General features: G+C 33.0%; 2 protein-coding genes across 3 annotated transcripts; one reads left to right on the forward strand and one right to left on the reverse strand.

Annotated features, from left to right (window-relative positions):
* The first annotated feature begins 9168 nt into the window (after positions 1-9168).
* On the forward strand, positions 9169-19047 carry LOC113702934 (peroxisomal fatty acid beta-oxidation multifunctional protein AIM1). Its single transcript, XM_027224120.2, has 18 exons — positions 9169-9389; positions 10531-10602; positions 11440-11502; positions 11608-11664; positions 11763-11830; positions 11938-12019; positions 12126-12181; positions 13023-13325; positions 13474-13560; positions 14306-14480; positions 14982-15103; positions 15492-15655; positions 16355-16609; positions 16938-17059; positions 17206-17327; positions 17491-17639; positions 18060-18198; positions 18771-19047. The coding sequence occupies exons 1-18, from the start codon at positions 9284-9286 to the stop codon at positions 18786-18788; spliced, it is 2160 nt and encodes a 719-aa protein (XP_027079921.1). The 5' UTR covers positions 9169-9283; the 3' UTR covers positions 18789-19047.
* Positions 19048-21088: 2041 nt separating this feature from the next.
* On the reverse strand, positions 21089-25962 carry LOC113702855 (uncharacterized). 2 transcript variants are annotated; one of them, XM_027224012.2, is made up of 13 exons: positions 25474-25962; positions 25214-25290; positions 25014-25094; positions 24043-24171; positions 23854-23940; positions 22904-22957; positions 22650-22740; positions 22499-22569; positions 22319-22388; positions 22126-22178; positions 21788-21881; positions 21591-21688; positions 21089-21269 (listed from the first exon to the last, which is right to left on the reverse strand). In XM_027224012.2, the coding sequence occupies exons 1-13, from the start codon at positions 25847-25849 to the stop codon at positions 21180-21182; spliced, it is 1371 nt and encodes a 456-aa protein (XP_027079813.2). In that variant the 5' UTR covers positions 25850-25962; the 3' UTR covers positions 21089-21179. The 2 variants fall into 2 exon arrangements, with proteins under 2 accessions (XP_027079813.2, XP_071918165.1); XM_072062064.1 differs by lacking the exon at positions 21788-21881 and having other exon boundaries at positions 25474-25938.
* Positions 25963-26529: the final 567 nt, after the last annotated feature.

The raw sequence follows: 26529 nt of genomic DNA on the forward strand, positions 1-26529 counted from the left end.
ACTATAGTATGAATAGAGATATTAAAGAAAGAAGTAGAGAAATAGAGAATGATATTCTGATATTTCAATAAAATACAAAAGTCCTTCCAAAAGGTGCAATGTACCTCTATATATAGGTACTACAACATTAAAGGTACATTAATCCTATTAAACACCCGCTACTACAAGAATACGAAGAAACCTATGAAATAATTTCTCCACTATATGAATAGATTTATGGATTGTAACTTCTATACATAATGTAGCTATAAATCATGAATTAATCCTCTTGAGAATACAAAGAGACATCCACAATTTAAGTTGTTTCATAACACATACAGCATTTTAGAACAAATAGAAGAATTAGAATTTTATACCTTCTCTAGGGAGTGGTATGTATTTTTACAACTTTCTTTATGGTTGAAATATAGCTTCTTTAGGCATATATAAGAGAAATATAGATATTGGTGATTCAAACTCTAGTGGTTTTTGTGGAATAAGAGAAATATAGCTTCTTTAGGCATATATAAGGATTTAGGAAACTTGAAGAGGAATTTTGCTCTCAAATTTTTCTCAAAATTTATTCTGTTCTATATGATTTGCTCTATTTGATGATTTATATTCAATTTTATTGTTTTTTCTTCTTTTTTTTTTTCCTAATTGTTACTTCTATTGTCATGGAACATAGATATTGGTGTTGTATGAAATATAGGTAAAGATTGTTAGTTATATGCAACTAAATTGAAAAACCTTTTAATAATGACAAATGTTTTATTGTTTGTGATTATTCAACAAATGGTCTTTTTTAAGTTGAAATGTGGGATACAACAGGGTTTACATGCTTTGTTTCTCTTATAATAGAGTATGCAACTGATGTGTTATAATATATGTAATCGTATGATATTACACATGCAATATTTAGATGAGACTTTGAGTTGCTAAATTTGTTGTAGAGTTAGACAGCTGATCTGATCTTTTGTTTACCCTTTATGAATGCGATGATAGTTACACAATCTTGAATTGAAGCCTTGCTTTTGTAAGCAATTTCACTTACACTGCCTCACATTTGAAAAAGTTAAAATATATATATATTGTTCATAATAAATTAACTACCTAATGCAAAAATTAAGGGTAGTTATGGAATCAAATTGCTTTTTCTCTCCTAATACCAATTTTATATTATTTTTGTATTTGAATTGGGATGATTTGTTACTAGCTAATTAGTTTTAGGGGATGTTTTCGATATTTTGAAAACCTCATGGGAGGACAGTGAAACCTGAGGATTCTGAAATTGTCCCTAAAGAATACAGAGTAGTTGGTCCCACCACCACCAATTTGGAGGCAATTACTACACAAGACCACAACCAAAGGCGTACTACCAAACGAAGAAGGGATAATTTCAGAAACCTCTCCTGAGATTTCTGACAATTTTACTAGCCTACCTTGAATTTTACAAAATTACACAAACCTCACCTAATATTAAGGTTTTGAAAATAAAATTAATTCAATTAGAAAAAATAACATAAAAAAAGTACTTTAAGGCGAGAGATGAAATTTTTATTTCATAAATATCTTTTATGCATGTATATAAGTTGTATTAGTAAAATAATGAAAAAAATTAAAAATTAAAAATAATTAATACACATATTTTACCACTCAAAAGTTCTCATTTAATAAATTAGATAATATAAATAAGCAATAAAACTATACTAATTATCACAGGATTCAGCAAAACAGACTAGTTATCTCTTTTGACATGATATTTGTCACAAATCTTGTGATTTTGAAAAAAAAAAATTCAAAGATAGGAGGGAAAAAAAGACAGAATTCGAAAATTATTCTATTTAAAATCACAAGAATCATAGCAAAATCATGTTAAAAAAGGTGACTAGTTTATTTTGCTGAATCTTGTAATCATTAGTATAGTTTTGTTATTTATTTATATTGCCTAATTTATTACATGTGAACTTTTTGAATGGTGAAATATGTGTATTAATTATTTCTAATTTTTAATTATTTTTATTCTTTTACTAATACAACTTATTTATATGCATAAGGCGTATTTATGGAATAAAAGTTTCATTTATCTTCTTGAAGTACTTTTTAATGTTACTTTTTTAAATTAGACTAATTTTGTTATCAAAACCTTAACTTTAGGAGAGGTTTGTGCAATTTTACAAAGTTTAGGGGAGGCTAATAAAATTATTAAAAACTTTAAGGGAGGTTTCTAAAATTATTCCGAAGAAGAATGCTGTGTCATAAAGAATGCTTTTTCTTATAAGCCAAGGGCCGGGCCTTGGGCTAAGGCCCAAGACTAGCTTCAGGACAAACAATTTTGTTGACTTTTTGTTTTTTTTTTCAACAAACGATTTTGTTGACGCGAATGATGGGACAGTGTATCCTCTCAGTTCTAAACTGACATTGGTAGGTGGGCACGTGAACTTGGTAGATATTAGGGACAGTGTATCCTCTCAGTTCTAAACTGACATTGGTAGATATTAGGGCATAACATAATAGCGGAATAGTTTGGTAACTTCTAAAAGATTTAAAAGAAGGGATAATATCATAGACCTCCCTTGAGGTTTATCCTAATATCACCTGATACCCCTAAAATTTTAAAAATATCACTTACCTCCCCTATTAATTGTAAAAGAACTATATTAACCCTCACTTGAAACATAATTCACATAACAAATAAATGGAGCTAAAATAAAAAAAAAGGAAACAAAAGTCACTTTCTTTTCTTTCCCTTTTCTCTAGAGTTGTTAAACGAACCGAACTGTTCGGTAACTCGATTCATTTCGACTCGTTCGTATTCGTTAAAGGCTCGTTTGAAATTTTAAACGAACCGAGTTCGAACGAATTTTTTTGTTCGATTAATAATTGAGTCAACACGATCATGTTCGCGAGTTTTAACGAATGTTCACGAACATACTAAACGAACGTTCGCGAATACGAATATGCTCACGAGTTTTAACGAACGTTTGCAAATATGAACATAATTATCATTTGACAAATTTTAGAGTTAATTTTATGGCTAGACATTTTATATTTGGAGGGCAAATTGCTTTGTTTTATTTGTTGTTTTTATGTTAATGTTAGTTATATAGTTAATGAATAATATAATTTAGTCACTTAGTGCTTTAGCTGTTTTTTAGAATGATTAATGATTTGCATGGCATATTTAAGGTTTAAAATAATTTAGATTCGAGCATTTCGAACATGTTCGTGAACGGCTCATTTATGTTAAACGAGCCGAACACGAACTCGAACTCGAACTCGAATTTTGCTTAACGAGCTGAACACGAACACAGGTTTGGAGTTCGAAAATTAACGAATGGACACAAACGTTGTTCGAATCGCTTAACGAACAGAGTTCAAACATGAGATACTCGATTCGATTCGTTTACAGGTCTAATTTTCTCCAATATTCTTTCTTACTCCTTTTTTGGATGACTATGCAATTTTCTATTTATAAATTATAATAAATTAATTTTTTTCATCTTTTACTTTTTTTGTAATTGTGATAGAGTAGGGTATGATTTATTTGCTTATTTTAAGTTGTTTGTATAATGATTAGTACAATTTAAAAATTTGGATACGAGTTGAGAAGAAGTTGAAAAAAAAGATAAAGTTCAAAAGTAATCGATTTTGAGCATGTAGAGTTAAATTAGTCAACTGTATTTCTTTCCAAATATCTTTTTTTATTTTTCAAATATATATTTTTATCGACTATAAAATTATGATGTGGTAGTATTATTAGAAATTATTTTTTAATTGATGATTTTCTTGAAGTAAACAAAGTGATCTGGTTGCATTTTTATTTAGCAAGCAGAAGGGTAATTTAGGGTTTTTAAAAATTTTATTACTCAAATAACAAAAGTGAGGGAGGTAAGTGATATTTTTAAAATCTTAGGGGTGCCAGGTGATATTAAGAGAAACCTTAGGGGAGGTTTCTGAAATTATCCCTCAAAAGAAATAAGGTGTTCTGTCACTCTAATTCTTTAGGGTGTGTTTGGATCCCTTGTTTTTGGGGTTGTTTTTGAAAAACTGTTTTTCACATTCCAAATGCTACAGTAAATGTGTATTTCTAAAACAACTCAAAAAACACCATATCCAAATATTATATCAAAAACAACTACATATGTATATTTCAATTTGTACATTTCAATTATGTATATTATATATATATATAAATATATATTATATTATATTAATATAAATTGAAATATACAAATTGAAAATTATATATATATTATATATTATATAAATTAATATTATACATAATATTGTATATTATACATAATATAATATAATATACATAATATAATATACATAATATGTAATATTGTATACATAAATGTGTAAATATTTATACATATTATATTATGTACATTATATTATAATATATACATTATTAATGTATAATATTATTATGTACATTATTGTGTATAATAATGTATAATAGTGTTATGTATAATATATAATAGACATAATATGTAATAATGTAATAATGTATATTATATATAATATATTATATTATGTATATTACATTATATATATACAATATTATGTATATTATACAAATTGAAAATTATATATTATATATTATATGAATATTTATATAATGAAATATACAATAAATATTACGAATTGAAATATTATATAAACACCATATTTACAATATTACAATATTTATAATTAATATTAATGTATATTATATATTTTAAATATTTATATATTTATTTATACATATTATAAATATTTTTATATTTTTATATATTTATATGAATATTATATATTATATAAATTATATATAATATAACATATATTATATATTATATATATTATACATTTATATAAATGTACATTTATACATAATATATATTAATGTATATTTATAATATACATTTATATTATGTATTATATATAATATAATGCATTTATAATACATTTATACATTTATATTAATATACATAATATTAATTTTATATTTATACATAATATTAATACATTTGTACATTTATATTAATTATATTAATACATTTATACTTAATACTAATATATATTAATAAAATTATAAATTATACATTTATATAATATTCATTTGTAATTTATACATTTATAATAATATAGACTTATACGTTTATAAATATATTTATATTATGTATTATATATAATATAATACCTTTATATATTTTATATAAATGCATAAATATATTTATTAATAAATATTTATAAATGTATTATAAATGCATAAATGTATATTTATATAAAAATATAAAAATTATAAATTATAAATTATAAATTATACATTTATATAATATTCATTTATAATTTATACATTTACAGTAATATACACTTATACATTTATAAATATATTTATATTATGTATTATATGTAATATAATAAATTTATAATACGTTTATATATTTTATATAAATATATTTATTTATAAATATTTATAAATGTATTATAAATGCATAAATGTATATTTATATAAAAATATAAAAATTTTAAATTATAAATTGTAATTTATACATTTATATAATATTCGTTTATAATAATATACACTTATATATTTATAAATATATTTATATTATGTATTATATATAATATAATACATTTATAATACATTTATATATTTTTTAGTAAATATATAAATATATTTATTTATAAATATTTATAAATGTATTATAAATGCATAAATGTATATAAAAATTATAAATTATAAAAATATCCAAAAATATGTTTTAAAAATACCTCTAAAAATAATCCAAAAAACATCTACAGTAAAAGTTTTTCATATAGTTTTTGAAAAACAATTCAAAAAATAACTAATCCAAACGGAGTTGTATTTCAAAAACGAAATGCTACAGTGCTGTTTTTGAAAAACAACCCCAAAAATAGCTAATCCAAACGGAGCCTTAATTTTCTGAATAACAATTGTCGAGGTCCTGAGAGCGCAGACCAATATCACATGGTAGTGTAAGAGCCACAATAGTCCAGAGTCCATTTGTGGCCTGTGAATTTCCAACGGCTATTCTAGCTACCATTCCACAGAGCGGTTTCCTTCATCTGCCTCTACAATCCAACTGGTCCACCTTGTCAGTGCTGCAGCCCACATTTGCAGGGTTGCTGGGCCAAACTAAATTCAACGTGTAGTTCACAGAGTGCTGTTGCTTTTGACGCCAAAGGTTTCTGCAGAGTTCAGCGATGGTGGGCTGCAGCCGATGTTCAATCAGGGCTGTGAACTTCGTCATTCGACAATCAAGTCTAGCCGGGTCCCCATGCTGCTAAAAGATACAAAAATTCAAAATTAGGTGCACAATTATATTATATTGAAACCGGGACAATCAGGTTTCAATCAGCGATGGTGGGCTGTAGCCGATGTTCAATCAGGGCTGTGAACTTCGTTATTTGACAATCAAGTCTAGCCGGGTCCCCATGATGCTAAAAGACACAAAAATTCAAAATTAGGTGCACAATTATATTGAAACCAGGACAATTCACTGATTCCCCTCAGAATAAGGTCAGGTAAGATAAGATTAAGATAAGATACCAACAATTGGATTCTACAAATATAATCTCAGAAACCTTCCCTTGAGGTTTCTTATTATTTCACTTAGTTCCCTTGATGTTTTAAAAATTACACTTACCTCCTTCAATTTGACCCTTTGGTAACCAAACTTTAAAATAGAGTAAAAATTTAATGAATACCCTAAATTACCCTTATCTTACAAAGTTTAATTTGTTCTTCTAAACAAAAAATGTGTCAAGTTTTTCATGCTAATATTTGTTATTTAATAATCAACTATAACAATAAATCTTTTGCTATAATTGAGTATTTTTCATAGTGCTTTATTGGGAATATAAATTCTTTTTAAGATAAAGAAGAAAGTGCTATTTTGTTTATTTTAAAGTTTATGGACTATTTTTTTTAATAAAAATTTATGGACTAGTTTAGTGGTGAAACTATCATAATTTGGTACTGATTTTGGGTCATTTGTTTTTAATCATTGTTGACTTATCCTTGATTTTGATACCAAAAAAAAAAGAGCTACAAAAAAAAAATAAAATTGGAGGATACTAAAGGTTATAAAAAAATATTACCAGTTTAATGTTTAATTTAGATAGATATTAGGGACAACGTTAATAGTTCTTGTATACTTCTAATAAAATATAAGAGAAATGAATAAGACGGAAAATGGTAACAAAAATATAAAATCCATCCTTTGCATAAATAGGAAAACAAGAGAGTTTTATTAAAAATATTAAAGTTAGTATTGTCATTTTAAATGGACAAGGGAGGTAGGTGTAATTTTTGAAACCTTAAGGGAACCAAGTGAAATTATTAGAAATCTCAGGGGAGATTTGTGAATAGATGGGTATGAGTATCTTAAATTTTTGTATATAGGTATAAATGGATTATCCAATAATACCTATTTATTAAATGGGTATTATTGGGTAACCCATTAAATCCAATTAACCCATTTAGAAATTTAACAAAAATATAAAATCCATCCTTTGCATAAATAGGAAAACAAGAGAGTTTTATTAAAAATATTAAAGTTAGTATTGTCATTTTAAATGGACAAGGGAGGTAGGTGTAATTTTTGAAACCTTAAGGGAACCAAGTGAAATTATTAGAAATCTCAGGGGAGATTTGTGAATAGATGGGTATGAGTATCTTAAATTTTTGTATATAGGTATAAATGGATTATCCAATAATACCTATTTATTAAATGGGTATTATTGGGTAACCCATTAAATCCAATTAACCCATTTAGAAATTTTTTCCCCCAAGTCTTTTCTCTTCCCCCACCCAATTTTTTTTTTCTTCAGATTTTTCATTTTGTCATGATGTTAACTACTTTTGTTTCATTATTATTATTATTATTATTATTATTATTATTTGTTGGTTTTATCTTATTATTTATTTTCTCTTAGTTTGTTAACTTGCACATTTTTTAGCATTACGAATTTATGATAAGTTTTAGCCTCTTTTCTTATCTTTCTAAAATGAAAATTTAAATTTATATATGAAAAAAATGTTAGGGGTTCAAAATTTTTGGATTAAGTTTTTATATTAACTTTTATAGTTCTTAGTTCAAATTTTTATATTCTTATTATTCAGTTATTAAATAATATGTAATTTTGCGACATAGAGTATAAATGAAAAAAAATTGGTAATTAGGCTTATTGAGCATTATAAGTAAATATTTCAAACTAATGATGGGTACAAAGAGCGGTATAAATTGATAACTTAGTTTGCAAAAATGAATTTAAATGAGTTTACAAAAAGTTAAAATAAATGGGTTATAAGTGGGTAATTAGGTTACCCAATTCATTTTTTGACTTATCCATTTGTACCCATCTAATTAAATGGGTAAAAATGGGTTGAGTCACTTATACCCATTACTCATTTAATCCAACCTAAACCCGCCCAAATCACCCATTTTGACACCTCTACCCGTGATCATTGCATTGATTAATGCTCATGGGTTTATTGATTAGAAAAATGGCAAATAAGGAGGCAGGTGCTTAGACACTACAGACACCAACTTTTATACAAATTCATGGGTTTAGCCAAATTCGCGAGTAGCACAAGAGAGTATGTAATTCATTACTGTGATTCAGATATTGAAAACATAACAATTCTTGTACCTTCAAAATACAAAACCTTCTATTTTTGAATACATTGGTGGCTGCCACTGGCCATTTGGTCCGGTGGTCATCCCTTTCTTTGGGATGCTGGAGGTCAGGGGTGCAATCCCTGCCTCCCATAACCTGCCACCCTACGTGGCTGGTCTTTGCCCCCACGGGGTAGCTTGAGCGGTCCGCTCCCCCTCTTTAGGGCATGGCGACCTTCCTGGTTTGTTTAGGGTTCGAGTCCCGCTGTTAACGTATTCGGTGTGGAGTGGGGCCTCCTTTCCCGGACCGCAGGGAATTAGTCGGGCCCCGTAAGAATTGACCCGGACACCCCTGTGTCGACAAAAAAAAAAAAAGAATACATTGGTGGCTCTTACACGTGTAATAACGTTCATCATAGATTATCATTTCATACTTTTCCTGGGAAGAGCAAGGGCCCCCACACCATAATAACGTGCCTCATATGAGCCATTGCACACAAGCTAGCAAAGCAAATTGGCAACCTCGTAAAAAAAATCCTATAAATACTTGGCTTCTGTCCATCATAGTAGAGCATCAGAACATCAAATCCCTCGTGCAAAGTTCAATATCTGAACCCTTTTTTCTTCTTTTAACTAGGAGGTTTGTTTAGAGAAAATTTGTGAAGGGAAGGATGGCAAATAAGGAGGCAGGTGTGACTGTGAGCATGGAAGTAGAGGATGATGGCATTGCACTCATCACCATCCGTAACCCACCTGTTAATGCACTTTCACTCTCAGGTACATCATGTATCTTTTCCTTTAGTGATTGGGTCCATACAACTGCTACCTCTAACTTCAGATTGCATGGCTAAACACAGCTCTGCAAAGTTGATACCACTATTAAAAGCATGGAAAATGTGCTTATATTTGTTGTGAGTCGAGATCAAAAAGAGAAAAGCACGATTATTTCTAACTAGCTTTTATTTTTATTTTTTAATTAAATCAGTGACCTTAAAACTTCAAGCATCAGCAGATTAAAGCCTCCTCGCCTGTGTTTCTGATCAGTTAAAAGATTTAGACAAGTCGATCTTAATTTATCCTCATTGTGAAATGAAAGCTTTGATAATACTGATTTCTTGGCTAATAGTAATTTGATTTGCAAAATGAGCTCGCTTCTTTAGGGATTAGAGAGTCGGAAGATGGCAGCGTTGGGAAGTACTAGTTAGTAAGTTTTTGCATGGATGCCCTCAACGACGTTTGATCTTTTACGCCACCTTCTCAATGTTTCCTCCTGCCTACTGCATTGTCGGGATATCCTTTTCTTTTATTAACAGAGTAAAAAGACGGGTGAATGTTTTTATAAATTGTGACAACATCTAAAAGAATTTTATTTAACTTGTGAAATTAATTTGAAATAACAAAATGTTATGATTAGGAAAAAGAAAGGCAAAATTCGAAAATTTTTCTACTCAAAATCACAAGAATCATAGTAAACATTATGTTAAAAGAGATGACTAATCTGTTTTGCTGAATCTTGTAATCACTAGTATAGTTTTGTTGCTTATTTATGTTGTCTAATTTATTAAATATGAATTTTTTGAGTGGTTTATTAATTGTTTCTAACTTTTAATTATTATTATTTTTTTTACTAATACGACTTATATACATGCATAAGGGGTATTTACCAAAACAAAAGTTTCATCTCTCCCTTTAAAGTACTTTTTAAATGTTACTGTTCTAATTAGACTAATTTGTCATCAAAACCTTAACCTCAAGGGAAGTTTGTGTAATTTTACAAACTTCAGGCGAGGCAAGTGAAATTGTTAGAAACCTCAGGGAGGTTTCTGAAATTATCCCTACTAATAAAATAAAAGGGTGAAGGATTATCCTTTCATGATTTAGCTAATTAACAATAATGTTATTTATGATGGAATTGCAGTAATTGCTGGCTTGCGGGAAAAATATGGTGAGGCAATGAGAAGAGATGATGTCAAGGCTATTGTTTTGACGGGTGAGCTCTATGTTTGGCTAGTTCATTTCGACTTTAATTTCCCTTTTATCTGTCCATATAATGTAGCATCATTTTTTAGGACATAAAAAACTGTTGGCTAATTTTCTGGAAAATATCATACTATTATTAGATCCTCCAAAAATTTTAGGACTGCACTGATTGAGGTCCTTCAAATTTCGCGTTTGAAATTGAGAAATGAGCCCCTCAAATTTCAAGGCTTTCCTAATTCGGCACTTCAAATTTGCTACAGCGTTGTCCCAGAGGCTATACCTGTGTTACCATTAATATATTTGTTCTTTGTTTTTGTTTGCCTGATCTTTCATTTTTTTTTTTTCCTTTTTACTCTTTTGTTTTTGTAAGCTTGTTTGCCTGATCTAAATAAGACTGGCACACGTTTACTGCTTCATAATTTGTTTTACTATTATTGGTATAAAAGTTTTTTTATTGACTAAGATTTGGCTAAATTTTGTTAACCTTATTAATTATACAAGAAGAATTATACCATATTTTACACTTATTTGACACATGCATGTAATGGTTATCAAAGTAGCGTGCACTATATCAAACTTTAATGGATAATCCATTGGTCCTATTGACAACCGGGGCTGAGCACCCATCTGAACTCAATACAAATTGTCTTTTAAACTTCTGTACGAAGTTGCTGCTGCACAAGTGCGTGATGATGAGATTTCTGATCAAGGATTTTGCTTTTCTTCTGGGCATTTACTTCAAGGACTAAAAAAATCGGTGATACTGTGAATAGTTCATACCTTAAAGTTCTTTGTATTATTGTATACCAGTTGTAGGTAAGAGCCCTTTCCATTGATAATTTTACAGGTGCTGATGGTAAATTCTGTGGCGGTCTGGACATCAGTTTTTTGCAGGAAGTACAGAAGACTGGTACTGTTTCAATAAATTGTTGTTGAGATTTAACTACTTTAGCTCTTACCTGAAGTCGCTTTCTGGAGTTTTTCTTTTAATCTCACTTGGCTTCGGCCATTTCAGGGAACGTCTCACTTCTGCCAAATGTGTCATTTGATCTTGTTGTCAACACAATAGAAGGTCTTGATCATATAAATCTCTCTCTTTTCTCAGTAGATATGTGTTTCACAGTTTCACTAACTCATTTGAACTTAATTTTGTCCCTTTGCTTCTTTAAGATGGCAAGAAACCTTCTGTTGCTGCTATTCAAGGATTTGCTCTGGGAGGTGGCTTGGAACTGGCAATGGTATTTTGCTTCTTCTGTGCCTTGCTATCTATAGAACATCTTCCTTTTAAACACCTTGATAGTCTACATTCTGGTTTGACGAGTGTTATTCATGTACTCGTGTACAGGGATGCAGTGCACGAATTGCTGCACCAAGAGCAGAACTTGGTTTACCAGAGCTTAAGCTTGGGATAATTCCTGGTTCTGGAGGTATCGCTGAATTGACTCTATAATTAACTGTCTTTGGCATTTACTATAACAGCATTGTCGGTTCATTTTCCCATTTGACTTGAAACATTTACACATAAATGCGAAGGCACTCAACGTCTTCCAAGGCTCGTGGGAGTTTCAAAGGCCATCGACATGATGTTGGTAGGTCATTGATACTCTGCATTCTTACTGCTTTTCTATGCTGATGCCAGGAAGAAACTCTCTCTCTCTTTTTTTTAAAAAAAAAAAAATCAAGAAGCGGTTTATGAACTTATAATATGTGATATTTTTCCTTTCTCATGTTACATTAGCGATGGAAACCCAATCTAAAGGTGTAATCCTAAACCTTCAGTAGATAGGATGCCTGCAAAAGAGAAGGAAAAAAAAAGTGTTGCCTCTAATATGCAGAACATTGCAGAATTGTGCAGTCTCTGGTAATTATTGAAGTCAGATTCACAAAAGGAAACTCCCTTCCTCGGACGGAGTTCTATGCTTACCTGAAGTAACAAGCTAATAAGATCACTCCCTTAGTACGCATTGTTAAAATTACCTGTGCAGGAGTTTTTAATTTATTCAATTCGCATAAACACAACTTGGCCTTAGCCTTGGATAACTTAAAACATCACTTCAAGCACAGAAAAACTTCAAGAATTTCAGGAGTACCTGCATAAGATATCTGAAATATACAATCTGATATTCAAAACTTTTCTTGTTAATTAACTAATCGCAGTTCAAGAAAGTTCAGCAGCTCATGTGTTTGTTATATTATATGATTCTTTTTTGAATTCATCACCACATTTTCACACATACAGCACAAGTAATCAATTTGCTCATAACATGCGGACAGCCTAATTGAAGTAATAACCTCTTCTCTTTCCATTGAGCAGACAATCTTACCATTTTGGCTTTTACGGATGCATGAAATAAAGTTCTTTCTTATGAATTTGTATGTCCCTTGTTCCTATTCTTATCGAGTTTAAGCATGACTCCTGAACTGTCGCAGTCGTCCAAGACTATAACTTCGGAAGAAGGGGCAGAGTTGGGTGTCATTGATTCTATAGCATCTCCTGATGAGCTCTTAACTGCATCTCGTCAATGGGCACTAGACATTGTAGAAGGGCGTAGACCCCATATTAATAGTCTTCACAAGAGTGACAAACTTGTAGCTGCCCATGATTTAGATGATATCTTTCAAAAAGCTAGGCAAAATGCACAGGCGAAATTTCCAAATGAGCCTCACTACGGTGCCTGCCTTGATGTGATTGAAGAGGGAATCATCTCTGGGCCAAACTCTGGTCTCCTGAAGGTGAACTTTTTGTCTAAATCTATTCTTAAAATTATAGAGGTAAAGAAACATATAAACTCTAGTCAATTGATGAAGTGTAGATGCATCTGCAACTTTTTATGCACATATATTTATGGCAAATATCACTAATGTGACCAATAACTTGCAGGAGGACAAAGTTTTCAAAGAATTGTTGCTATCCAACACTGCAAGAGGTCTTCTTCATGTATTCTTTTCAGAGCGTGCTACATCAAAGGTGCAGAACCTATTCACTAATCTTTATTCAACATATTAATGCTGCAAAGACCAAACATCTGGGAATTAGCATGACTGTCTTTAGATTTAAGTTCACTATTCTGCAATTCAGCTTCAAGTCATGTTGATTTTTTAACTAAATGCCATTGAACAATGTTTCCAATGAAATACCCTTATGAAGAGATGAAGTTACAAACTTGCCTTGGCTACTTCAAGCCAGCATCTGATTTTGGTTTTTTAAACCTCTTTGCAAGAGGTAGCATTTCCCATCAAATTAAATTTTGTACTGATGTCTTGTATTATGTATATCATTCAAACAACAGGAAACGTGTGAAATTATTACAAAATGGAGACTTTTCTCCGCCTCGACAAACTAACATACTTTCCTAGTATCATGTTTGAGGATGGTGGAATGGTATTTAAGACCACATTCTCTCTATTCTTCATACAACCAAACTAATTTTTTAAAGGTTGAAATTTGTGCAGACAATACCATTCATTTCTTTTGGAAATGTAATCAACCTATCTACCTAGAACCACCTAAAAGTTCTGTATCAGATTCTATTTTTGTATAAACCCTCGTTTTTTTCTTGTTTTGATAAAGCCTGGACTCTGGGGACATATATGACTCTACAACTAATTTAGTACACCAGGCGGACACTTAGCAAAACAGAGCTATAAGAAATTGGTTGTTAAGTTTACTTTGAAAAGCTAAAAGGATATGTTTCTTGACTTGCAAAATTCAGGTTCCAGCTGTTACAGATTCTGGGTTCAAGGCACGGAAGATAGAGAAAGTTGCTGTAATTGGTGGTGGTCTAATGGGATCTGGCATTGCTACTGCCCTTGTTGTCAATAACATACATGTGATACTTAAGGAGATCAATTCTGAATATCTTCGACAGGGACTGAGATCAATAGAAGGTTAGCATCTCTGTGGTCGGGCAGATGAGTTACCATGAGCATTTGCTATATGAGGCTTTAGGCACTCTGAACATAATACTAGACTGTAGTCATTCTCGGGAGATAATCTTCATAACAGTTATTGACTTGTTCACTTAGTCCATTCATAGAAAAGAAGAAACGAACTTGCAAGAACACTTCTGGTCATTCTAAATTTTTAGCGTTGATTTTCTGTTGTATTGAAGTGATTTTTCATGAACTAAACTTGAATTTCTGTTATTATTTAACAAAAGGAGACAAGTTTTTGATGCAGTCTGTGTATACTGAAGTTAACCGATGTTAATGTGTTTTTGGAATAAACTTGAAATAGTTTTATTCAACGTGTGTACATTTGCATGTTACTTTGTTTTGCTTTAAGCAAGGATAATATCTATTGGAGTCATGCCAGAAAAGAAAATAGAACAGAAAGCTTCATTTTCCATGCAATGACTTTATTTTGATACTTAACTTTATCTTTATTAGCTAATCTCCAAGGCCTCCTATTGAGAGGAGAATTAGAGGAGGATAAGATGAAAAAGGCCCTGTCACTTCTTCAAGGTGCTTTGGACTATGAAGAATTTAAGAATGTGGATATGGTCATTGAGGTAATGTTTTAACTCCTACCTTGCTGCATCCCTCTTTCCTTTTTCGTCTTCAGTTCCATTGTGCATATGCATTTGTATCTTGTCAAATTCCATTTTGTTCATTGCTGTTCTATATACTGATTTATGACGACTTTCAGGAGAAGAGATACCAAAACGTCTATTGTTTTAACCAAAGAATTGTGTCATCCAGTTAATAAAATGTAAAATGTGGCTTATTATTTATCTGCCAATTTGATCCCAGTAATCTAGAATTAGTTGATTCACCCTGTTTCAACTGGTTGAACTCCATAAGCTTTACATGATTTTTGAATTTGATATGATTTCATTTTACAAATCACTTTCTGCTTATCTTGGTACCTCCTCCTTTTACTGGTGGCCTCTTTTCCAGGCTGTTAATGAGGACATATCCTTGAAACAATCAATCTTTGAAGAACTTGAAAAGGTTTGTTCTTCCAACTGCATCTTAGCATCAAATACATCCACAATCGATCTCAATGTGATTGGTGAAAGAACAACTGGCCAAGACCGCATTGTTGGTGCACATTTATTCAGGTACTTTTTCTGTGGGATTATTCCTGTACTTTCAAGCTTACAGTACAATATGCACATATAGACACACTGCATGTTTTAATCAAGACTATGAACCTGCAACTACAACATCCTGATCAAATTTTCTCTTCAAAACACACACACTGTTTTCTAGTACTGATAATTAGAAGAGGAAATTCATGTATACACAATATTTTAAAACAGCCTATACCTGTTACTCTCCCTGAATGTTGCTCATTCTGCTTAAATGAAAATATGGAAGTTTCTTGTTTTCATCATGGGAAGATTTCTGCAGAGATTTGGCATCATCTGTGTTTACATACTTTCAGGGAGAAAAACATTCATGTGAGTAGTTTTTGTGTAGTTGACTTGAATTCATGTGGTTAAATAGACTGCTAAAGACTTACCGCCAGAATTAGGGCAGCCAAGAAAAAGAGATGACGCAAAAATGAAAGACGGATATGGAAATTTCTGTTTGATCTTCTTCTTTTCCTAACTTAGTAGAAAAGTGGACTGTGTCATTGAAAGGTCACTATTATAATACATACAGATAATATGTGTAAACAAATCACTATATATTAAGACTAATTCTGTATATTTATGTCTTTATGTATCTAACTCTGCACCGTTATTTACGCTATTTCCTTCCTGATGTATTCATTTGTCCTTTTACCAATTCTTCTTCTAACTCTATCTGTGTAGTCCTGCTCATGTGATGCCTCTCATGGAAATCGTGAGGACGGAAAGAACGTCTCCAAAAGTAGTATTTGATGTCATGAGATTCGCGAAGATCATTAAGAAGGTTCCAATTGTAGTTAAGAACTGCACTTGTTTTGCTGCTAACCGACTATTCTTACCATATCTTCAAGCAGCAGATATGTTGGCGAATTTAGGTGTGGATATTTTCAGAATTGACCAAGTGATATGTGAATTTGGCATGCGAATTGGACCTTTTCAGTGAGTCTTCATCTCAAGTGCATCATTTCTCATTAGCTGTACTGGTCATACACATGATATGGAGATACTGAAATTTTGTTGAAAGGAATTCAGCCTTACATTTCCATTCAGTTATCGTACACTCTCTCATTCCGCAAGTCGAAATTAAGATTCGCTGTTCTGCTTAAATTAGTAAAAAAACCATTGTTGGAATGCTTGACATAAACCAAAAATGCAACAAAATTTCCAGTTTGGAATTGAGGTTTTTGTCATCTACCATGTTACTGGTGGTCACGTCTTTTGTGCGAACAATGGGAAATTTAATCGTTTCTTGTGCTGTGATATTCAGGGTTCAGGATGTGACAGGATATGACGTGTATCTGGCAGCCATGAAAGAGTTTTCTGCCGCATATTCTGAAAGGACTTTTCTGTCTCCTTTGGTTCAACTTATGCAAGAAAGTGGACGGGCAGGTATTTGGCATGTTTAAAATCTGATGTTTCCCAAAAAGAATAGAGGATTACATACTAAATTAAAGCGTGTAAGGTTAGTAGCAAGATGTTGTTGTTGGCAATTCAACTAAGCCGTCTTGTTCTGTTCAATAATGTGAAAATTCTAGGTAAGAAGAATGGAAAAGGATACTACGTGTATGAAAGAGGAAGCAGGCCAAAACCTGATGCATCCGTGCAACAAATTCTGGAGCAGACTAGGGAGCTTACCCGCATTGTTGCTGATGGACAGGTTAAACACTTTTCAGCAACTATGGCCATTACATTAGAATAAAAATTGTATCATCTGAGACTGAGACTACTTAAAATCGAGCTAGTACAATAGCTTTTTCAGATTTATGACCTCAACCTGAATGACTAAAAGACAGAAATGTTTACTGGGATGTCATTGGCAGCCAATATCTCTGACGGACCAAGATATCGTGGAAATGATATTCTTTCCTGTGGTAAATGAAGCCTGCCATTTGGTTGATGGAGGAGTTGTGGTCCGGGCATCAGACATTGACATAGCATCTGTTCATGGGATGAAATTTCCTTCATATTAGTAAGTCTTTGACAAAATATGTTTATTTTTTTCCAGAAAGTGAACCATCATAGGCAAAACCATTTTTCCTTTTAGAATCTACTTGACCAGATTTTCACATCAGAGAGTGTATAATTTCTTTAAACAAAGGAAATTTCAGGGCGAAGGGGCTTGGAAGAAACTGTTGGCCCATCATGTCCAGTTTAGTAGTGTCCAAAATTGCTTTGTTTAAACAAAGCAATTTTCAGGCAAAGGACTATCAACCTTCCATGTCAAGTTATTTGACTTTGAAATCCAGTAATTGCTGATTTCCAGTCTACTATATGCATATGTCGATCTTCACTTCTCTACTCCCAATGCTGGTTGCAAGTATTTCTGTTGCCACTTTGCATGGTCAATCTCTGAGCTTCTAACTGTGTTTTTCCTTTTTCCTGTGACTAGTGGAGGAATATTATTCTGGGCTGATTCACTTGGACCAGACTACATTTGCTCAAGGCTGACAAATTGGTTCAAGGCCTATGGAAACTTTTTCAAGCCATCCAAATATTTGGAGGAGAGGGCCAGGAAAGGTATCCTATTGGTAAGTGATCATAACAGTCTAAACCAATTTCTCTTCCACCTTGTTTTCCGCAATCATCCCTAATTAGACTTGGTTAAGGTTCTCCTTCGCTTTCAATTTATGCATAATTTGCTATAAAACCACTTAAAATGCTACAATTGTCGAGAATTTTTTCAAAGTTTATTGCAAGACGAACTATACTTTATAGTATCATTAAAGATTATCATGGTTGAGAACACGAGATATGAGAGAGTGAAAAAATCAACGAAAGATAACATTTGACATGGAGGCAGTGGTTATTAGTAGTTAATATGGCTTTGTAAGTGTTGGGGTTAAGTTGTAGTCTCATTTTCATTTAGTACATTTAAAAACTGTCAAGGGTTAGCCATTACAACCTTTTTTGGGGTAAAGGGGGCAGTGTAAAATTTTGGTTAAGAAGCAGAAACATGTACAGCAATACCTCATTCTGGCGTTTCAGTGGAATCATGTAGGTATTGGACAATTAGAGCAGTAACCTCACTTGATACAATCCTACAAATGCATGCATGTACAGAATATTGTTTGGTAACATTTCTTGTTTGCTTTCATTCCAGGGAGCATCATCCACTTGACTGGAATTGAATGAATGAACTTTCTTTTCTGGTACCATATGTTTGGGGCAAATAAGTCGCTTTGTGACAAAGACTTGCCATGGAATGTAGAAGGCTACAATCATTTTCTGGAATTCCTATGTAGACATGCAAATTATCGTCTTTCTGTTTTATATTTGGGATCAGATACATCATATCAACTGCTGTATGCTGTCAAGTTGAAAGACTTGAATTTTTATTCTCACTTTCTATTGAGTTTCATGGTACACCCTTACCTCAACGTGGCATTAAACAGTCCTAAATCTCCTACACATAATAGATTCCTAACTGAAAATTTTTTTTCCTTCATCCGAGAAGAGGCATCTCTTAGAATCCTACAAGATCAAGATTTCATCGTCCAATTACTTCAGAATGATGATCTTAGTGTCGTTCTTATTTAAGTTTCTTGTTAAACTAAAATTCATCACATACCACAGAATGAAATAAGCATCGCCATTCTTCTTTACCTTTGTTCTTAAAGCAACAACAAGAGAAGAAAAACCAATAGAGAGCGACAAGAAGAAGAAGAATAACCCCACAGGTTTTTTCCTTTACTTTTAGGTTTTGCTTTTAGAGCAGCCCACATAGTTTTTTGTGTACACAGCTTGGGTTGTTATCATGTATGTCAATTATGGTTTCATGTTGTCTCCTGTGTGGCTAAGTAAAATATTTTTCTTAGTAACACAGGTTTCTCATGACCTTACAGCTTTTAGGACATAAAATTGAAGATAACTCCAATGGTAATTAAAGATTGCAGTGATCCTTATGTTGCAAAATTGTGTCAAGGATTATTATTTAACCATGCCCAAGTTCGAGTGTTATGTCCATGCTTTCGATAAGCAAAGATGTGATATTATCCTACTTGACACACTCAATAGATTTTTCTATCTTTTATAACAAGCTAGCAATGCAAGGCAAGCGAGCAACTCGACTTGTACTTGAACTTGCGAGCAGCTCGCTCAACCATTCAATTCAAACTCGATATTGACCAAATTCAAATCGAGTCTGAGCTATTTGATGAATAATTTGAGTGGAGTTTGAGTGTGAGTAAGTGATACTTGTATGCTTGACGAGTCTTATCAATCCTTATCAAGTATTGATATATATATATATATATGTATAATTTTTATAGGATTTATTAATGTGAAATATCGATAATATCTCTTGTTTAAAATTATGTGAAATATTAATTTATAGTGTTTAAGCTTGATTGAGCTTGAGTAAGATATACGAAGTCCAACTTGAGTTCGAACTCAATTTTAAAAGCTTGCCAAGCTCGAATTTAGATATTTTAACTTGCGTCGAATTCTAATAGTCCACCCTATTATACTAGGTTTTCTTCCATGACAACCCAATTGCCAAATGGGTATCAGTATGCTAACAGCGGATTTGGGGCAGGGACGGTCCCTGCACGGTTAAGGGCCAAGATTTGCCCTCAAAATTTTGTGCGGCTGAGATTACACCATGTAACTCGATTTCCGCGTCAAGTGTGGGACCCACCACTATCTGTTGTGAAAATACATCCTGTGAAAAAAAAGTTACATCGTGTTTAACCAATGTTACGCGCAGTGCAAAATGAAGACAACCTACACAAACGGTTGCACCTGCAACCGTTTGTGCCCCGTATCCGCTAACAGCTAACTCCATAAGATCACTGAGACTGCAACATCTGCAAGAAAATAGACAATGCTTTACCTTGCAACAGTGGGCTCATCAGTGTCCAACATGACTTTAAGCTATCATCCATGCTTTCGCACGATGTTCTAATTCTCAGCTGGCTTTGTTGCAAAATTTGTCACATAATTATTGTTTTACCTTCCATTCAGGGAGAGTCAAGTTGAGCTTGAGCAACCAAATTTCTTCTTTTCTGTAACACCTTAGGTCAATAAGTTGCAGCCAGTGTAGAAGTTGCAATGGGAGATAAAGCTAACAGTGTTCTATGAATCGTCTGTAATGTGATAGATATTTACTTCCTTTCCTTCACAGCATATATGGTTGGAAGAAATGAAGATTATTTTCATTTTCGTCCAACTTAAGGTGCTCTTGTCTAGAAGTTTTCCAGGACAACCATTTTACTGCCTCGAGATGTTGAAGAAAGCCATCATAACTAACTTTGCAGAATAGCCCTTTTATGGCTGGATTTCCATAACTCTCTTCTATTGTTTATGAATCTTCGACATCAATTTGGTTAGGTTGCAAATCACCTCTTTAGGGGGAGAAAAAAAAGCAACTAAAATTGGATTTGGGCAACAGAGAAGCGAAGAATCATATACATCACATCATGACGCTATAATTGTTTCTCACATTATATTGCATTTTCAAGGCCATAACACAACTTTAAACTCCAGTTACTATTTCAGAGATTACATGCTATTATGTCATGAAGAACCTGTCAAACCAATCACTTGCTTCTTTTACCATCAAGGGCGTCATCTGGTGAGGGATTCCTGGTTCTGCTATAAGCTGGCAGAGAGGAGAATAAATCATGTCAGAAATGGAAGGAAGTGGCTAAAAATTAATTGGGAAGAATTACTGAACAAGGTGAAGAAGAAAGCATCGCAGAATTCTAAAGAAAGAGTGGTTCAACACAACTTCTTTGATCAATAATACATCAACTACAAAACTATTAACAGTAAATTGACTGTAACGGGAGTTGTTCCAACTTTGACATCAGAAGCGCATCAGAAAACCACATTTCTCTTATGTGCTGGAACATGCAAAGATAAAAAATTATGAACTTGTAAAAGAAAAAGTAAGGGGTGACTGGGGAAGACAAATTCCTACCTTGAAAGAATCCAATGCACTGGCCTTTATATAAGCCTCTTGTGCTCTTGATTTTGGAATTTCCAGGCCAGGCAAAGGGCACCGCGGGTCTTCAGCACCTGCACATTCAAAAATTTTGCAGCCCAAACAGCTTAACTTCTTCAGAAAAAATAGAAGTACAACTATTAGAATAAGAACATGCAGCACAGCGTGAATACCATTTAAGATCAGCAGTGGACGTGGTGCAATAGCTGGAATTGTATGAGGTGAATCAAACTTGGAGGCTAGATCTGGAGCTATTCTATCCCAGACCTGGTGAGGAAGTATACAATATATGAAACAGCCTATGGCATCTCAAGACATGGTATCAAATAAATGATATTTGAGTTTGGTTTTTTAAATCCAATATGAATGACACCAATTGAAGAAAGACAAAGAAAGAAAAGTAAGGAATTATAATGATGCTAGTTTTTTGTTTAGAAGCTGGCATCACATAAAGAAAACAAAAAAAGTCTGGACAAAATTGAGCAAACGTGAAATCAGCATTGGTACTTACCTTTTGTACCACTTCTTTATCGATTGCAGTCTTGCCTAAATCAATCCTTGCCTCTGGAAAATAGATATGAAGAGCAATGTCAGAATGCTTGCAGTCAAGTCACAAGACCTGGATACAAAGAAAGAATAATCCTATGACAGCTGGAAAAGACATTCATCATAATTCTGCAGAAAATATTCTTTGCGCCACTCACTTTCGAATACTGCCTTGATACTATCAACTCGAGCTTGCCACTTGTCATGCTCTATAGCCCATTTGAAGGCCTACAACCATAGTTGCTCAAATATTCTCAGATTATGAATGATATTCTCAACAAAGTGTTAAGAAATCTAATAGAAACATACATGACTTGAAGGTTATAAATCGACCTTACTTGAACACCAATTATAGGTACAACCACAGCATAGCGAGTATCCGCAGCACCAGCAAACCATGCATGCATTCCTGCATATTACACCTTGTAAGTCCTCCACGTTGGTGGAGCAGTTAGATTCACCTTTTGCTCTTAAATTTAGTTAACTGACCTCCAAGTGATTCACCAGTGATCCCTAGCCTGAGTGGGTCTATATCTTCCCTTTGTGTGAGATAATCTGCAAGTTTTATCAAGTCGCACACCTGGAATGTTCAACTGTTAAAGGTACTCTCGCTTGAATTAAATTTCTAATCATGACATGAGCGCCAAATCATTCCTAAGAAACAAAAGGACTATAATGACATTTCTGGATTACGGATGCACAAACTAGATTGGGAATTGATTTCCAAACAACAAGAGCAATACCGTATCAAATATGAATGGCATCGTATCACCTTTTTCCCATGATGACACGAGGGCCTGCATTGTAAGAAGATAAAGGATAATGCAATTACTTTAAAATAAACAAACTGACATCCAATCAATGATGGGACAGAGCAAATGTTAATAGACAAGTAATTCAACCCTGCTGGGTTGCCACAATTACAAGACTTCTCCTGCGGCTTTTAAAATTTCAAAAAATTCTATTTATCATTTTCAAATTAATTAGACCTATTTTTCTACGATAATTTAAGTTCAAATGGCCTTGCTTAACTACGGTGCTTATTAAAATTCTTTTGGAATTTCAAGCATATTACATGCTGACATGAAAACCTAAAACGAGGTCATTGTGGTAAACAAAAACCATTGGAGGGAAGCCTCTCAAATCGTGAGGAGAGATAAGTCTGATTTACCCACTATAGATCCATGTCCAACAAGGCATAAAAAATGGCACACATTCAAGAAAGTCAAACTGTAAGGGGGATTAGATAGCTCTCCACTCCATGGGATTCTTCAGAGCATGGTCTTGCCTAAAGACGGTAAATTGTTAACCACCATTGTATGACTCATTGGACAGAGAAAGCTCCACAATATCCATTATAGCTGTGAAGCAAGCTGCAATTCAAGGATATCAAACTGAAAGAGGAAGAACAGCTCTCCTCTTAACATGACTCTTCAGCATAATTGTCTTGCCTGAGAATCAACACCATCATTCTTGACATCATACGTGGGTGGTTTTCCGAAGCACACTTAACTTTTTATGTCAACCTGGACAGAAGAGAGTTTGTCCATATTCTTTGTGTTCCTTCCTCAAGTCTGCTAAAATAGTTTTTCTTATATCGATTTGGTATACCATTTTGATGTGTCAAACATTATAATTTGTATAAGAACCTAATAACGGAAAAAACAGGTAAAGAACAAGCACTGGTACATACATCTCGATACGTTGTCAAGCTTCTAGCACGCTCTCCATGATAACGAGAATCAATAGCAACTGCTATATATCCCCTTGAAGCATACGCCTGTGGTGAAACACAGCATGCTTAAAGCAGATTTTTGGTTCCCAAACTCCATGTTCAGAATGTTTAAGGATATGAGAAGGAAAATTATGGTTCTCTACCAACCTCAAGCAATGGTCGTAACCACTCTTTGCATTTATTCGTACTGTGCAGAAAAACAATAGCTGGCCTCTTCTGCGGAGTGCTATCTTTCAAGCTCAGTATCAGCACAGGCAAGCGTCCTTGCTCTCCAGCCTAGTAATGATTATGAGACAAATAATCAGCTCATAGCCAAAATTGTCAAAATTGATGGAGTAAAGAGCTAAAATAGTAACATTAAATTTGTACGACTGCTTCATCCAAAAGCAGTGGTATAGAAGAAGTTGAAATAAGATTGTAAATGGACCAATGATGGACCAATGAATTCCCCAAAGACAAAGGTTAATAACATATCTTTGGCCACATTCAAGAGAAAAGAAAACATTATGCTGGACCACGTTTGAGCAGAATATTGATTACTGTGACTTTATACCCTTTAGTAATTCAAGATCTTCCTCTGATAATTAGAAACTTGGGACATTTCTTATTTTTAAATCATTCTACCAAAATGTTGATGCTTTGATGTCTTTAATCTAAAGAAACTCATGCAATTCCATGGATCAACCCCTTGAAACATCCAGTTCACCTTTTCTCTCTTTAAGCAACTGTCCAAAAGAATTGAAAATGGTCAATGTGTTCTCATTATGAGGGTTGCACTGATAGTTCCCAAGAACTTTCGGCAGAAATGTCCTATAGTTCTTTAAATCCAGTAACAATCCATGAAAATGATGAGCTAAACATACTGAGTAAATGTCGAAAACTGCAAGACAGAGCACAAGAGAAGAGTGATAAATCTCACTTCAAATTGCATTAGCCTCTTAATAAGATAACTGCATGTAAATATAAGACTGGTTAGAAATCATGTCAAAATTTTGTCCTTAGTTTTTTTATTTATGTCCCATCCCTTCAGCCCATTTGAATAAATTATCGAGAAAAAGAATCAGTCCACTATAATCACAAAAAGGTCAAAGTAAAGATAAGGAATTCGAATAAATTACCTCAGTAGTCAAGTAAAAGTTCTCCTCTTTGAGCAATTCTTTAAAGTTGGGAATATCTTTCTTTGGACAGGATTCCATGGCCTGCAGAATACCAAGTACTAATCTCAAAATTCAAGAATTTTTCTTTTTGACTTAAAAACAATAGATTAAAAAATGAATCCAGGGGAGAAAAGGAGGGTGGGTGGGGGAAGGTTTCGTACCGGACTCAAGGTTGGCTTAGGAGTCTCCTGATACAAAGGGTCCTCCACTGGCTTCCCAGGTTCCACAGTCAGATGGACTGATTCACCCCACATATCAAGTAAATGAATAAAATGGAAAACAAAATTTCAAGAAATCGATCATAAGTCTAACTGAACCACCATAGAAGCCATAAAGAAGAAAAAAGAATAGAATCCCAGATCAAGAATTCAATAGATAAATTCATATTTCATACAACAAACAGTGAGCACAGCAGACAGACCTTCTGGGGTTCTTCTGCTGCGAAGGACTTCAAGCAATTCAAGACGAAGCTTCTCAGAATCCATGATTTCAACCCTTTCTTCTTGGTGGCTCGTAGTGCTAGCTGAGTTGGTGATGTTCAGTTGTAACTTGAAGAACTTTAAGGAGGTGGTTTGACTTTTATAGCTGCTGCTTCTGCTGCTGACAAGTGATGATTGCGACAACGTGGGAGAGTTGATGAAATGGCGGGCAGGCAACGTGTGACTGTAAACATGCACGTGGGACAGGGTGCGGGCTTGTGCTAATCTCTGCATTTTTTGAGCGATGTTTGGAACAATGTTCATATTCATTGCTGCTACTGACATTAAAATTATTTCAAGGAGGAGGAAATGGGGCATGAGTTTTGTGATGATTCTCGGTGGTTTTTCAGGTATTGGCAGTATTCGTGGTCTTTTGTGTGGATTTCAGGTGCGAGAAAACGGGTGCGGGTCTATTACATTTTACATACTCTCAATGCTGATAAAACCATCCAAGAATCAATTTAAGTTTATAGAGGCTTTTTTTTTTTTTTTTACTTTAAGTAATCAATATGAGGTTTTTAATTAGAGAATAGGAAAAAATTTGCCTCTCTTTCTATCGGAAAAAAAAAAATAGAGAACAGAAAAGGGTCGAAAATGTGAATTTTGACTCTACATTTACTCTTTTGCATGCTTTTCAAATTGTAATGAGCATATTTAAGTACAGAAAACTTATTTTCATTATTCTTTCCTTCTCTCTTTTTTAATTATTCAAAATGAAGTGTTTAATATAACAGCATTAATTATTTAATTGGATTTCAAGTCAACCCTGGTGATAATTTGATAAAACTAATTTAGGATAAACAAATGCCTTTCACCCTATTGCGTATCTTGATTTTAAGAATTATATCAAGTGAGTGAATGAATTAGCAATTGGCCCTATAGTTTCCATTCACCTTTATTTTTGTTGTTAACTCAAAAGACACAGTTACAGAATATTTTCTGGCTATTTCCACAAACTACAGCCAAGGAAGGAAGGTGGTAGGAACCTCCAATCAGAC

This window comes from Coffea arabica, chromosome 8e (genome assembly GCF_036785885.1).
Source record: "Coffea arabica cultivar ET-39 chromosome 8e, Coffea Arabica ET-39 HiFi, whole genome shotgun sequence".
Taxonomy (NCBI): Eukaryota; Viridiplantae; Streptophyta; class Magnoliopsida; order Gentianales; family Rubiaceae; genus Coffea; species Coffea arabica.

Coding starts and splice junctions, on each gene's coding strand:
- LOC113702934 (XM_027224120.2), top strand. CDS start 9,284: ATGGCAAATAAGGAGGCAGGTGTGACTGTGAGCATGGAAGTAGAGGAT. Junction 15,656..16,354: donor GTTGGTGCACATTTATTCAG/GTACTTTTTCTG, acceptor CTATCTGTGTAG/TCCTGCTCATGTGATGCCTC. Junction 17,328..17,490: donor GCATTGTTGCTGATGGACAG/GTTAAACACTTT, acceptor TGTCATTGGCAG/CCAATATCTCTGACGGACCA.
- LOC113702855 (XM_027224012.2), bottom strand. CDS start 25,849: ATGCCCCATTTCCTCCTCCTTGAAATAATTTTAATGTCAGTAGCAGCA. Junction 22,958..23,853: donor GCTTGACAACGTATCGAGAT/GTATGTACCAGT, acceptor CTTACAATGCAG/GCCCTCGTGTCATCATGGGA. Junction 21,689..21,787: donor TCCACTGCTGATCTTAAATG/GTATTCACGCTG, acceptor TTGAATGTGCAG/GTGCTGAAGACCCGCGGTGC.